The sequence below is a fragment of the Scyliorhinus canicula genome, chromosome 19, assembly GCF_902713615.1.
Source record: "Scyliorhinus canicula chromosome 19, sScyCan1.1, whole genome shotgun sequence".
Lineage (NCBI taxonomy): Eukaryota > Metazoa > Chordata > Chondrichthyes > Carcharhiniformes > Scyliorhinidae > Scyliorhinus > Scyliorhinus canicula.
Genome location: NC_052164.1, coordinates 78,034,678 through 78,049,023, shown reverse-complemented (window position 1 = coordinate 78,049,023; position 14,346 = coordinate 78,034,678). Strand labels below are relative to the sequence as shown.

At 48.9% G+C, this 14,346-nt stretch overlaps 1 protein-coding gene across 5 annotated transcripts in view; it reads left to right on the top strand.

Annotated features, from left to right (window-relative positions):
- The window catches only part of jhy (junctional cadherin complex regulator), a 120,737-nt gene that overhangs the window by 67,795 nt on the left and 38,596 nt on the right, over positions 1-14,346 (top strand). For all 5 annotated transcript variants that reach the window (XR_005458185.1, XM_038779188.1, XM_038779189.1 and 2 more), the window contains one exon: positions 292-1,100. Coding sequence is in view for 4 of the 5 variants with exons in the window: in XM_038779188.1 (XP_038635116.1) it covers positions 292-1,100 (809 nt within the window). In the remaining variant the exon portion in view is untranslated. The remainder of the gene's footprint in view (positions 1-291; positions 1,101-14,346) is intronic.

Sequence of the window (14,346 nt, the reverse complement as noted above, 5' to 3'; positions counted from 1 at the left end):
TATAAAAATTGCAATCAGCACCATAGAGGCAGCATAAAACCCAGGTTTACATATTTACATAGGCTCTTGGCCATTTCAAATGGGCATGCTGCCTCTCCATTTAAAATTCTGCTTGAAAGTTGTATAAGGTAGACCTTGGGCATCAGTCGGATTGCCAAGGAAACCCCACCTCCTCCGACTATCAATTATATGTCACTCATTTTTCACACTCAAAATGGACAGTCAACAGTTGAAAAACACATGCAATATTTAGGTATTAACACTCTGTATAATTATGTTACTTTTTTTCAGAATCAGAAAGCAAAACAACTAGCCATGAGGAAAAATGGAGTAACAAATGTGAGAGAAAGACCCCCAAGACCACCAATTAAGCCCGGCACTAAACAACAAATACAGAAATCGCAGCTTCATGAAGAGCAAACACAACGTTTTGAAAATGAGGTTCATCAGAATAAAAATGCATCTGAGTTGCTAACAGTTCAGAAAGATGACAACAGTGTCTTGTTGACTCCGAGCAGTGACCGAACATTTACCTCTTCTGTCAATCAACTTGGTCCTACCTTCATTCCCAATTCCCATTCAACAGTGAATCTGAACATTAATGTAAATACTTCGTCATCTGATAGCAATACACAAACAACTGTTAAGCTGGTCCCATCACATCATCCTATGAGTCAAGCTGCTTCAGTGTATAGAGACCACAATGTTTATAGTACATCACAGCCTCAAAAGCCTGTTTCACATTATCAGGTGTATCAAAAGTATCCTGAACCAAGGAACTTGTGCTATCCATACAAGTTGAACACTGACCCATCCCACTTTTCAACAACTTTGTGTGTACCAGAAAATGCCCCGAATCAACCTCTCGGTGATATACAGGCCCCGTCCTATACGCAGTTTGGACAAACCCAGCATGGCCCAATTCTCAATCCTAACTATCAGCAAGCTGCTTACTCTAGAACATTAGCACCAGCTCTTTACAATTACTCTCATTTCCAAGGGTCAGATACTAGTGCTGGAAATTCACTATTTTATTCTATGAACCAGGAGAAAATGGAAGACAATCAAAACCAGATTGGAAAGGAATATGGGAATGCAAGGTAAGCAACGAGCAATAACTATCTAGCAATGCCATGGTCATTTTTTTCTGTATTATTTAGCTTTATCTAAAATCTGCTTAAAAGGTATAGATATTCATAGAATTTACAATGCAGAAGGAGGCCATTCGGCCCATCGAGTCTGCACCGGCTCTTGGAAAGAGTACCCTACCCAAGCCCACACCACCATATCCCCATAACCCAGTAACCCCACTCAACCAACACTAAGGGCAATTTTGGACACTAAAGGCAATTTAGCATGGCCAATCCACCCAACCTGCACATCTTTGGATCTTCTCTGCTGAGTAGTACTCCACTCCTGTATGCTTCACCCGATACATTGTGTATTTTATGTTTGCCCTATTGTGTATTTTTGTTTCATGTACGGAATGATCTGTTTGAGCTGCATCCAGAAGAATAGTTTTCACTGTACCTTGGTAAACGTGACAATAAACCAATCCAATCCAATCCAATTATCCAGGTCTTACTGCATGTGTTCATGGATGACTTTGTTACCTGAGAAGTTGTGAATGGGCGAATTGCTATGCAATCATCAGCAAACATTCCAATTCTGAACATATGTTGGCAAGAATTAAGCAGGCAAAGATGGCTGGGCCCAAGACGCTATCTTGATGAACTTCTGCAGCAATGCCCTGCGGCTGAGACGATTGGCCTCTAACAACCACAACCATTTTCTCTTTTACTAGTTATGACTCCAACCAGTGAAGAGTTTTTTTCCCCGATTCTTATTGACTTAATTTTTCTAGGAAACCTTGATGCCACACTTGTCAAAGCTGCTTCATTGTCAGAGGCAGTCAGTCCCACCTCAGCTCTGGAATTCAGCTCTTCTATATTTGTTTGGATCAATGCTGTAATGAGGTTCAGAGCCGAGTAGCCTTGGCAGAATCGAAACTTAGCATCGGTAAGCAGTTTCTTGCTAAGTGCTGCTTCATGACACCCTCCACCACTTTGTTGATGATTGAGACTCCTGATGAGACTGTAATTCACCAGATTGGATGTGTCCTGATTTTTGTGGATGTGACACACCTAGTAATTTTCCACATTGCCAGGTAAATACCAGTTTTATAGCTGTACTGGAATAATTTGATGAAGGATATGGCTCGTTCTGGAGTTCAAATCTTCAGTACAAAGTATCATGCCCCTTTCCCCAGGCATTATCTGGTTGTCTGTTATGTCCTTTGAGAACTACAGACCTTCAAGGCAGCATTAGATTTATTTGCTACCTCATGGTTATCCTAGCTTCTAGTGCAAAGTGAGCATCATCAAAGGTGATACGAAGATGATCAATGTGCAGCCTGAGAAGCCAGTCGGTGCTATTTCCAACTCTATCACTTGGATTTTGTTAGATGTCTGCTGAAGGGATTTTTGAGACATTTATAACAGCTAATGACCAGGTGATCAGCAACAAGGTCTGACCAGATCACAAGATGTGGTGATATTGAAGATGACAGTCTTGTGATCAATTCGCCAACAACCAATGTACTATTAGTCCGCACTGACATACATTTATTCTTCTTACAATGTAATTCATGACCATTGGCTCTCCTTGATGTGCAACATGTCCCAGAAAAAGTAAATAAAAAATGCCAGTAGAATCTTGCACCAGATTTGACACTTTGATTTTTGAGGTTTGATGTATCTCTGTTTATTGCTTGGATCTTTGGTTATAACAAACTTGTCTGGATTCTTGCTTAGCAAGAGAACTTATTGCACTATTTGTGTCCTATATTAAGACAGTTGTTTTACTAAAAAGGGAGGGAGACAGAAAGCTGGAAACTATAGGCTAGTTAGCCCAACATCTGTCATAGGGAAAATGTTAAAAACCGTTATTAGAGATGATACAGCAGGCCACTTGGAAAAATTCAAAACAATCAGATAAAGTCAACATGTGAAATGGAAATCATGTTTAGCAACTTATTGGATTTGATTTGATTTATTGTCACGTATACCGAGGTGCAGTGAAAAGTGTTGTTCTGTGTGCAGTCCAGACAGATAATTTCATACATAAAAAACATAGGACATATATAAATACACAATGTAAATACATAGAATTTGGCATCGGATAAAGCATACAGAATGTAGTAGTACTCATTAGAGAAGATGTGTGAAGAGATCAGTTCAGCCCATAACAGGGTCATTCAGGAGTCTGGTAACAGCGGGGAAGAAGCTGTTTTTGAACCTGTTAGTGTGTGTTTTCAGACTTTTGTATCTCCTGCCCGATGGAAGAGGTTGGAAGAGAGAATAACCCAGGTGGGATGGGTCTTTAATTATGCTGCCTACTTTCCCAAGGCAGCGGGAAGTGTAGACAGAGTCAATGGTTGGGAGGCAGTTTTGTAAGGGCCACGAAGAATCCAGCACGAGTTTTAAGGATACAAAGGAATAACATTGATTTACAATAACATATATATATATACAGCAGCAGCAGCAACTTCCCTTGCTGCTCACTCCTCTCTCTCTGCTGGTTCCAAACTGGCCAGCTCTATTTATGCAGGGAGTCTGCTAATGATTTCTCCCCCCCCCCCCCCCCAAATTGGGGAAGCTCATACTCCCATAGGATTGTGGGATTGTCATTAGTCCCCAGCCAATGGTAAGCAGGCAGGTTATAACAGGCAGTTTCTCATGATAGACTGGGTTGTGTTCACGACTTTCTGTAGTTTCTTACGATCTTAGGCCGAGCAGTTGTCACACCAGCTGTGATGCAGCCAGATATAATGTTTTCTGTGGTGCATCTGTAAAATTGGTAAGAGTCAATGTGGACATGTTGAATTTCTTTAGTTTCCTGAGGAAGAAAGGCATTGTAGTGCTTTCTTGGTCATATCATCGACGTGGGTGGACCAGGACAGATTGTTGATGATGTGCATACCTAGTGATTTGAAGCTGTCAACCATCTCCACCTTGGCACCATTGATGCAGACTGGGCGGTGTACGATACTTCGCTTCCTGAAGTCAATGACCATCTGCTTAGTTTTACTGAAGTTGAAGGAGAGATTGTTGCCATTGCACCATACCACTAGGTTCTCCATCTCCCTTCTGTACTCTGACTCATCATTGTTCGTAATATGACCAACTGCAGTTGTATCATCATCAAACTTGCAGATGGAGTTGGAGCCAAATTTTGTCATACAGTTGTGTGTGTACAGGAGTATAGTAGGGGCTACGTTCGCAGCCATGTTGGGCCCCGGTATTGAGAACTATCGTGGAGGAGGTGTTGTTGTTTATCCTTACTTATTGTGGTTTATGGTACTGGGAAGTCTAGGTTCCAGTTGCAGAGAGAGGATACAAGTCTAGGTTTTGGAGTTTTGATCTGAGCTTGAAAATGATATTGGAGTTATATGCTGTGGATAAAAGGGGATTCTTGGATGTACTGTACTTAGATTTTCAAAAGGCATGATAAGATGCCCCATCAAAGATCATTGCAAAAATAAAACTAATAGGTAACTCAGGGAGTAACATATTGGCATGGAGTGAAGATTGGTGAGCAAACAAGAAACAGGGAGTTGGCATAAATGGGTATTTTCCTAGTTGGCAGGATGAGATGAGTGGTGTGCAATAGGGATCAGTGCTGGGACCTCAACTTTACATTTATATAAATGACTTGGATGAAGAACTGCAGGTATGGCTGCTAAATTTGCTTCACAAAGGTATGTTGTGAAGAGGATGCAAGGAGGTAGGTTAGGTAAATGGGCAAAAATCTGGCAAATGGAGTATAATGTGGGAAAATATGAAATTGTCTATTTTGGCTGGAAGAATAAAAAAAGCTTATTATTCAAATGGTGAGAGATTGCAGAACTCTGAGGTGCAGAGGGATCTGGGTGACCTAGTCTAGTGTATGAATTACAAAAGGCTAGTATACAGCAAGTATTTAGGAAAGCTAATTACTGTGAGCGGAATTGATTACAAAAGTAAAGAGGTTTTGCTTAGTTGTACAGTGCATTGTGCAGACCACATCTGGGATAGAGTGTACAGTATTGATCTCCTTATTTAAGATATAAATGTGTGAGAAGCAGTTCTGAAAAGGTTTACTTGACTAATACCAGGAATGGGCGGGTTGTCTTATGGGGAAAGCTTTGCGAGGTTAGGTTTGTATCCACTGGAGTTTGGAAAAGAGGTGACTTGATCGAAACCTTCAAGATCCTGACAGATATTGACAAGGTGGATGTGGAGAGGATGTTTCCTCTTGTTGGAGAATGTAGAACTAGGGGGTCACTGTTTAAAAATAAGGGATCACTCATGTAAGACAGAGATTAAGAGAAATGTTTCCATAGAGACTCCTGAGTCTCTGGAACTCCCTGAAAAGACAATGGAAGCAGAATCATTGATTTTTTAAAGGCAGTGCTGGAGCGATTCTTGATTAATAAGGGTGAAAGATTATCGTTGGAAGGCAGGAATGTGGGGTTGAGGTTACAACCAGATCAACCATGATCTTTTTGAATGGCGGAGCTGGTTTCAGGAGCCGAGTGTCCTACCGCTGCTCCTGATTCGTATGTTTATACGTTATGTTCGTATGTCATTCAAGTTTCATTTATTTTTAATATTTAACGTACCGAATCGTACGGGTTAAATAAATTATATTTATTCAAGCTGCACAATCTCATTTTTACAAGTTTTTGTATTATTTTCCAAGTATTAAGTAGAATGGTTACTATGATATTTTGTAGAAGTTGACTTAAAACCTTATGTAAAAAAATATAGAATACAATCACTCTAGCAACTGATTTCCTATTGAATCCATCCCATGCCGCCGTAAAATCCACACGGAGGTGCATCGTCAGCAGGACCAGAAGATCCCACCGGCGTGAATAGCCGGAAGATCTCGCCCATAGTATTGGATTCTGGTCGAGAGCTTTGAACCTCTTGGGAATTAATTGTCAGCATCAATCTCCAACATTCTCTGCTAATTTTTTTAAAGTGAAATTGTGAGATCTTAATGTAATTTAAAAATGTATGACTGTGCATGTGGAGAACTAGATTAGACACACTACTGTCTATGCGGAGTCAGCACATCCTCCCCGTGTGTGCGTGGGATTCCTCTGGGTGCTCCGGTTTCCTCCCACAGTCCAAAGATGTGCAGGTTAGGTGGATTGGCCATGATAGATTGCCCTTAGTGTCCAAAATTGTCCTTAGTGTTGGGTGGGGTTGCTGTGTTGTGGGGATAGGGTGGAGGTGTTGACCTTGGGTAGGGTGCTGTTTCCAAGAACCGGTGCAGACTCGATGGGTCGAGTGGCCTCCTTCTGCACTGTAAATTCTATGATAGAAGCAGAAAACACCTTCTATCTGTGATAATTTAGTAAATAATTACACGCCTCTATCAAACAATTTAAATGATTCACTTTGAACTTTGGATCAAAAGACCGCAGGCTGGATTCTCTGATCCTGAGGCTAAGTGTTGAAGCCGTCGTAAACACCGTCGCGTTTCCCGACGGCATCAACATGGCCTCAGGATCAGCAATTCTGGCCCCTATAGGGGGTCAGCATGGCACTGGAGCGACCCACGGCGCTCCACCTGCCGATCCAGCGTCAGATGGGCGCCGCAGGGTCCGCACATGCGCAGTGGCACCGGCGCCAATGCGAGCATGTGCAGTGGGACCGGCACGATTTCCGTGCATGCGCTTTGTCTCCCTTCTCTGAGCTGGTCCCGACGTAACATGGCGTAGGGCTCCAGGGGCCAGTGCGGAACAAAAGAGGCCCCCACCCCAAGAGGCCGGCCCACCGATTGGTGGACCCCGATTGCAGGCCAGGCCACAGCGGAGGGAACCCCCCCTCTCCCTCCCCCCACCACAGGCCGCCCCCGGACTCTTCCACACCGAGGTCCCGCAGGGTAAGACCAGGGCCGGGATTCTCCCCTACCCGGCGGGGCGGGGTCCCGGCGTACCGGAGTGGCGAGAACAACTGCGGCATCGGGCCTCTCCAAAGGTGCGGAATTCTCCACACCTTTAGGGGCTAGGCCCATGCAAAGTGCCTCCCGCCAACCGACGCGAACGGCCTTTGGCACCCCGCCGAACGGCTGGCCGATAGGCCTTCGCCGGTTGGTGTGAGTCCGCGCATGCGCCGGAGCGTCAGCAGCCGCCGACGTCATCCCGACACATGCGCAGTGGAGGGGTCTCTTCCGCCTCCGCCATGATGGAGGCCATGGCGGCGGCAGAAGAAAAAGAGTGCCCTCACGGCACAGGCCTGCCTGCCGATCGGTGGGCCCCGATCGTGGGCCAGGCCACCGTGGGGACACCCCCCCGGGGTCAGATCGCCCCGCGCCCCCCCCAGGACCCCGGGGCCCACTCACACTGCCTGCTCCCGCCGGCATCAGAGGTGGTTTAAACCACATCGGCGGGAGAGGCCTGACAGCGGTGGGACTTCGGGCCATCGCGGGCCGGAGAATCGCTGCGGGGGGCCCGCCGACCGGCGCGGCGCGATTCCTGCCCCCGCCGATTCATGGGTGGCGGAGAATTCTGGCCACGGCGGGAGAGGGATATACGCCGGCCCCGAGCGTTTCACCGACCCTGTGGGGGGGTCGGAGAATTCCGCCCCAGGTTAGAACGGTGCCGGCAGGACTCGAGTTTTTTGGTACGGCCGCTTGGCCTATCTGTGGAGAACCGCGTTCCGGCGTCGGGGCAACGTGTCACGATTCGCGCCGGTCGCGGCGATTCTCCGGGCCGGCCCCGGAGTGAGAGAATCCCGCGTCATGGGTGGGATTCTCTATTTCAGAAACTGTTGACTCCGGGACTGATTCGGGGGACTTCCATTACAGCGAAATTGGTTCCGGTCCTGGAGTAATTCATGATCCGTTAATCGGCTAGCACCGGCACCACGTGGAACTTGATCGATTCGAATGAAGTACGGTGTCCCATTTGCCAGGGCTGGGATTGCCACTTGAGAGGCTGACAAACTGCAGCCGCATATTAGCACTCCACTCCCCACACACACTCACCTAAGCCAACATGATGGCAGCATGGAAAGCGGCAGTCCAGTTTGCGTATGCTGGGCTTGAGACGCCACTGGACACTGTGGAGGAGTGGCGGGCCACCCTCTTCCCCATGGTAGGAAGGAGGCGGCAACCTGCCTCCGTACATCGGGCCTGGCTGCAGGTGGCAGAGGCCATAAGAGCCTTGGGACTCACCGCCAGAACTGGACAGTGCAGAAAGAAGCTGCACGACATCTCAGGTTGACCTGGGTGAGTAGGCAACACTGTGCCCTTGGCACCGACCCCAAACACCTATAACCCGCAACCCCCCCCCCCAACAACGGTTATGGCTGAGGGCATTGCGGCATTGCCCGGACACTTGCTGAGCTATGCCAGTCCTGGAGGGAAGTGGCACAATCACTGAGTAGTGTGGCAAAATCCCAGAGGGAGATGGCCCAATCCTTGGCCACGAGCATGGAGACCTTGATCGAAATGAGAGGGGGGTCCAGGACTGGCAGCGCCATGTGGTGGGGGTGCCCCAGGAGTTCAATCCGTTCGCATCTTTGTCGAACGGAGTAGCCAGGGAGCCAACAGACTCTCCGAGAGAGGTGGTGATGGGGCCCATGCCGGTGACTCTTGCAGGACCGATACCCGACCCTGCACCACTTGCCAGCACCCGTACTGGCCGCCATAGCCAAGTGCCCTGCTCACAAAGGTCACAAGCTGCCCACCTGCTGTGCTGCCCATGTCCAACAGTCTAACATTGTGAGCTTTCTGTCTCCTCCCCCCTCCATCCCCCAGGACAAGGTGGAGTGAAAGAAAGAAGACGAAAAACTGACCGCTGGACCTACCGCCCCACACCGTTGTGGAACAGTGGGTACTGCACCTGGTCGATGGGTCCGGAGGGGAGGCGGAGGTCGGCATCGGGCGACCAAGTGAGACCCCGCTACATTACGGTTTCCCATGGGACGCATGGCACGCGTGGAGGGGGTCTCCCGGAGTCCCGGAGGGAAGTGGCACAGTCACTGAGTAATGTGGCAAAGTCCCAGAGGGAGGTGGCCCAATCCTTGTGCTCCATGGCCACGAGCATGGAGACCTTGGTCGAGATGAGCGGGGGCTCCAGGACTGGGAGCACTAGGTGGCGTGGGTGCCCCAGGATGTTAACTCTGGTCACACCTCCGTCCAACAGAGTGGCCAGGGAGCCAACCCCTACCCCACCCCCCAACACAATCCGCACACTAGCCCCTCACCATCCCCACACCACTCCCTCACCACCCCCACACCACTTCCTCACCACTCCCTCACCACCTCCACACCACTCCCTCACCATCTGACACCCACACCATCCCAACCCGCGATCCAATCATGCGTCATGTCTGGCATCTTGCAGGATCACCTGGCGACGGGGCGGGTCCTTCTGGTTAGCCCACACCCAACCCCAACCCCAAGCAGATTCCAGCGGTGGAGGCAACGGACAATGACCCAAGCCCCCAAACGCCAGCCCAAGACACACCGGAGCACCCGTCTGGGAATGACACTGAATTCCCGTCATAGCTGTCACCAATACACTCCACCATCCCTGAGACACTCACCTTGGTTGGGCATGTTAGTGAAGAGGCTCCTGGAACACTATCTGGTGCGCACCTCACACGTGCTACATTATTCAGATGGAGGTAGTAACCCCCGAGGGGGCGGACGGTCGGAGGGCAGCCTAACCCCAGGGACTAGCTGCCGTCAAGGCAAGTCTCAGGCTTTTGGAAAGGGGGTGTCTCATTGATAATGGAGATGCAGATTCAGAATCTGGACTACATGAGAGGCTGTCAGCAAGCATCTAGCATCTGCCTCCAGGGGCAGGAGGCAGTTGCCGACAATGCGTGCCACCCAGGCGAACATCTCACAGGTGGCATCCACAGTGGAGGCCTTGGGGGTGAAGGTATTGGCCACGGGTTAGGATGTTCAAGGCCTGGGGCACTCTGTAGGGCAGTGGCTGAGGCAAAGGACAGGGCAGCCCTGTCACAGGCAGCTATGTATCATGGCCACCTGGACATTGCAGCGGTGCTCCAGAGCTTGGCCCAGTCACAACGGGTTATGGCTGAGGGCATCGCGGCATTGCCCGGACACTTGCTGAGCTAAGCCGGTCCCGGAGGGAAGTGGCACAGTCACTGAGTAATGTGGCAAAGTCCCAGAGGGAGGTGGCCCAATCCTTGTGCTCCATGGCCACGAGCATGGAGACCTTGGTCGAGATGAGCGGGGGCTCCAGGACTGGGAGCACCAGGTGGCGTGGGTGCCCCAGGATGTTAACTCTAGTCACACCTCCGTCCAACAGAGTGGCCAGGGAGCCAACAGACACTCTGAGAGAGGAGGAGGTGATGGGGCCCATGCCAGTGACTCTTGCAGGAGAGGCACCGGAACATCACAGCGACTCGGATTTCCATCCTCCTGACCTTGGCGCATCCGATGGGCAGCAGGAAGAACATAGTGGCGCCACATCAGTTCAGACACCCAAGAAACTGCCAGGCCCACCCAAGCTCGGTTGTTCCAGAGGATGGCTGCCTAAGGGGACCCACGTCACAGGGCAGAATTCTCTGCAGGCCATCTCCACCCCTTATGTACCACCTGGGGATTCACTTGGACATAGCCTTAGAGTAAGGCCAGAAATGTAGACACACGTTAAGTTGGCACTGGTGCAGCACATAAGTGCGTTCGGAGTTAGGGCACAAACCTTTCTGGTGATGTTCTCATGTTATTTGCGAAATAGACACATGCGCACAAAAATTACAACCTGCCTCTTTCAGAAGGGTGTGAGGGATGGGATGGAATGGGCTGGGCTGGGCTGGCTGCAGAGGGGGAGATAGGCAGATGTTTGAAGCGGTCATGGGCCACGGCCCCCAGGTCAGACGCCACACATCGCCCTGATATTTCGCCTCTCCCCCTCCCTCTCGCCCAACCCCTCCCCCTGCACCCCATCCCACCTCCGCCAGCCCAAAGGTCCGTGTGAGGGAATGGCCAGCTCACATACAGGGATCACCCAAGTTGAGGGTGGAAAGAGCTACCATGGGCATGAGTCAGCCGTTGCAAACGATGCGGAGCACCAGAGCTCATCGCAGAGCGGGTTGTTATCATCCTCCATCACCTGGACCAGACCTGCTGTTACTGCCAACCCAGGGTTTGCACCCTGTAGTGAGGCAGGTAGGAATCACGGGGGGGGGGGGGGGGCAGGGGGAGGGGGGGGCGGAGTTATGTAGGACGAGTGGCCATGGGAGGGGTGGTCAACCAGAGGTTGGGGGGTGGGTGGTGCCGTCTGCCAGGCCCCTAGTCTGTGTACCTGGAGGCAATTAGAGCGAACCATGCACGCTGGCCCTGACGCATATGTTGTGTGGCCTCCTGTGCCTGTGCATCCTGGCCCTCCTCCGCATCCTCCTCATTGGGCGAGGTCTGTTGTTCATCCTCCTCTTCCAGCACATCGCCCTTCTGCTGCGTGATGTTGCGGAGAATGCAGCAGGCCCCTACATTATGGTAGACTCTCCTGGCGAACTCTGCTGCACGGGCATTCTGGTGAGCTCAGTCCACATTAAAGCTGATATATTGTGCCAGCCGGACATATAGGTCCAGATTCACCTGTACACGGAGGTCTGCGAGATCCCGGATAGGTCCCCACTCAGCGCCTGGAAGGACCCCGTGGTGTAAACGTTCAGGGCGACCTGGACGGCCACCGGGAGCGGGTGTCCTCCTCCATAACACCGTGATTCCCATTCGTATCCCCGTGGTTCCGGGTGTGCCATGATCCCGCACATATGTCACACTGTCAGTCTTACAGGTCATTGAGGGAAGGGTGCTGCCGATACACATAAGGCCTGATGCAGTGCCTCTTTCCTACCTCCTCCTCAGCCTGTTGGGCAGTTGGCTTTCCATCCTCACCGGTTGCATCCTGTTCCATTGGGGCAGGCTCTGCAGCTGCAGATCCTCCCCGACCAGCTCCTCCTCGTACAGCCTCAGTGTACCCCCGAGGGCTGCGGTGGCTAGGATGGCCACCATTCCTGGTTGATTTACAAAGTACATTGTCTGCAGGGGGTGAAAGATAGAGATATTAGCATGGTGCGTACCCGCTTGCCCAACCAGGTCCAACAAGCTACACAGTGGTCCCAGACTGCACTGCAGCCCATGTCCCCATATGTCGCCCCTCCCCTCCTCCTCAGTGACAGGTCCGGCAGCCCACCGTCACGTCGCTGGGAACATGTCCTACTTCCTCTTTCCCTCAGCAGCCATGGCGCCTGTTTCCGGACTTTTAAACCCACAAGTGAAGCATGTCGTCGGTAATTCCTCAAGGCGAAGGTGGAGCATCGCGGAGGCCCTGGAGAATACCGGTCAGGCCTGTTAATGATATTCCAACGGTCTTTACTGTATGTGCGGAGTAGAATGCATTGACGGAGCATGGAATTCCATCGGACGCTTGACGCCGGCCACGATTTTCGCCTCACGCGTGATTCGCCTTCGCTGGGCTGAGAATCCCGCCCAGTATCTTTTCCCGAGTTTAAAATTAAAACAATCAATTAAAATGAAAATTCAACAAAAGCAATGATGCTTAACTCGTTATCAATGTTACATCTAATTGGCTTCAAGTATTTGAGCCTCCTCCATCTTTTTTCTTCTAAACCTACTATCACAAACCTTAATTCTCTGCTTTTTCATAGATTAAAAATCAGCAAAAATCAACGTTTAACAAATGTGTCAGCATCTATCTCATTGAGTGATTTGTGTTCATATTACTTTGTTTAGAAATACATTTTATGTGTTCTGTGATAATTGTTCTGAATTATTGAAACAAAAAAATGTTTAATTTACTGCTTGCAATAACTATATCGATTCTTCCCAGTGGAGAGATAACAGTGCTGCAAAAGTAGCATTTTTTAACTTTTGTCTGCCATTCATGTTGTTAACGTTGTATTTTTACAATCTCTCGCTCCAGATCCTTTTCCTTTCCACATGGAACAAACTGATGAAAGTTCTACCAAATACAATCCTAGTGGCTCTATTATCCTTGAATCAATAAAAAGAAACGACTAGTACATTGTCTGAATATCTGAATATTGTCAGCACCAGGGACCCGGCTTCGGTCACTGTCTGTGCAGAGTCTTCATGTTCTCCCTGTGTCTGCGTGGATTTCCTCCAGGTTTTCTAGTTTCCTCCCACAAGTCCAGAAAGACATGCTTGTTAGGTGAATTGGACATTCTGGATTCTCTCTCAGTGTACCCGAACAGCCGGCGGAGTGTGGCGACTAGGGGATTTTCACACTAACTTAATAATAATAAGACCATAAGACATAGGAGCAGAATTAGGCCACTCGGCCCATCGAGTCTGCTCCGCCATTCAATCATGGCTGATACTTTCTCATCCCCATTCTCCTGCCTTCTCCCCTTGACCCCTAATCCCCTTATTAATCAAGATCCTATCTATCTCTGTCTTAAAGACACTCATTAACACTGCAATGAATGTAAGTCGACTTGTGACACAAATAAAGATTATTATTATTATTATTAGTAAATTATTCTCACTATCAATGACTAACTGCAAAGCAAGGAATAATGTGGCATCAACATGAATTGGTTATTCGTTGCGCCCTTTTTTACCACTCCCTGACCCATTCCCATTCTCCTGTTTAATGTCCTTTTGTGATCTGCCGTGTGGCAAAGTGTTCGGAGACATGTCTCTGTACATAAGAGCTCCATTGAAAGTATGTTGTCAGGTTCAGAATCCAGAAGAAATTCTGTTTTCAAACAATTTTGAAGATGTTTTATTCCTTTCCCCAATTTTGATATTGTACTGGTGAAAAAGATCATCCCTCTGACTATAAATTCATATTGATGCCCATAAGTTGTCATTTTAAACATGGTTGATTGTGAGAAATCTCATTTTGCTTCAATGTCTGACCAACAAAACATTGTGAACCAAATATATGCATTTTGACTTTAAAATTAGTGTTGGTCAGTATTAATAAATGCCATCTCCAAGTTAATATCGCAGTAATTAGCTCCTGCTGCAGACACAACCCCATTACATCTACCGGGGCTCAGCTTCATAGAACATAGAACAGTACAGCACAGAACAGGCCCTTCGGCCCTCGATGTTGTGCCGAGCATTGTCCGAAACCACGATCAAGCTATCCCACTCCCAGTCATTCTGGTGTGCTCCATGTGCCTATCCAGTAACCGCTTGAAAGTTCCTAAAGTGTCCGACTCCACTATCACAGCAGGTAGTCCATTCCACACCCTAACCACTCTCTGAGTAAAGAACCTACCTCGGACATCCCTCCTATATCTCCCACCCTGAACCTTA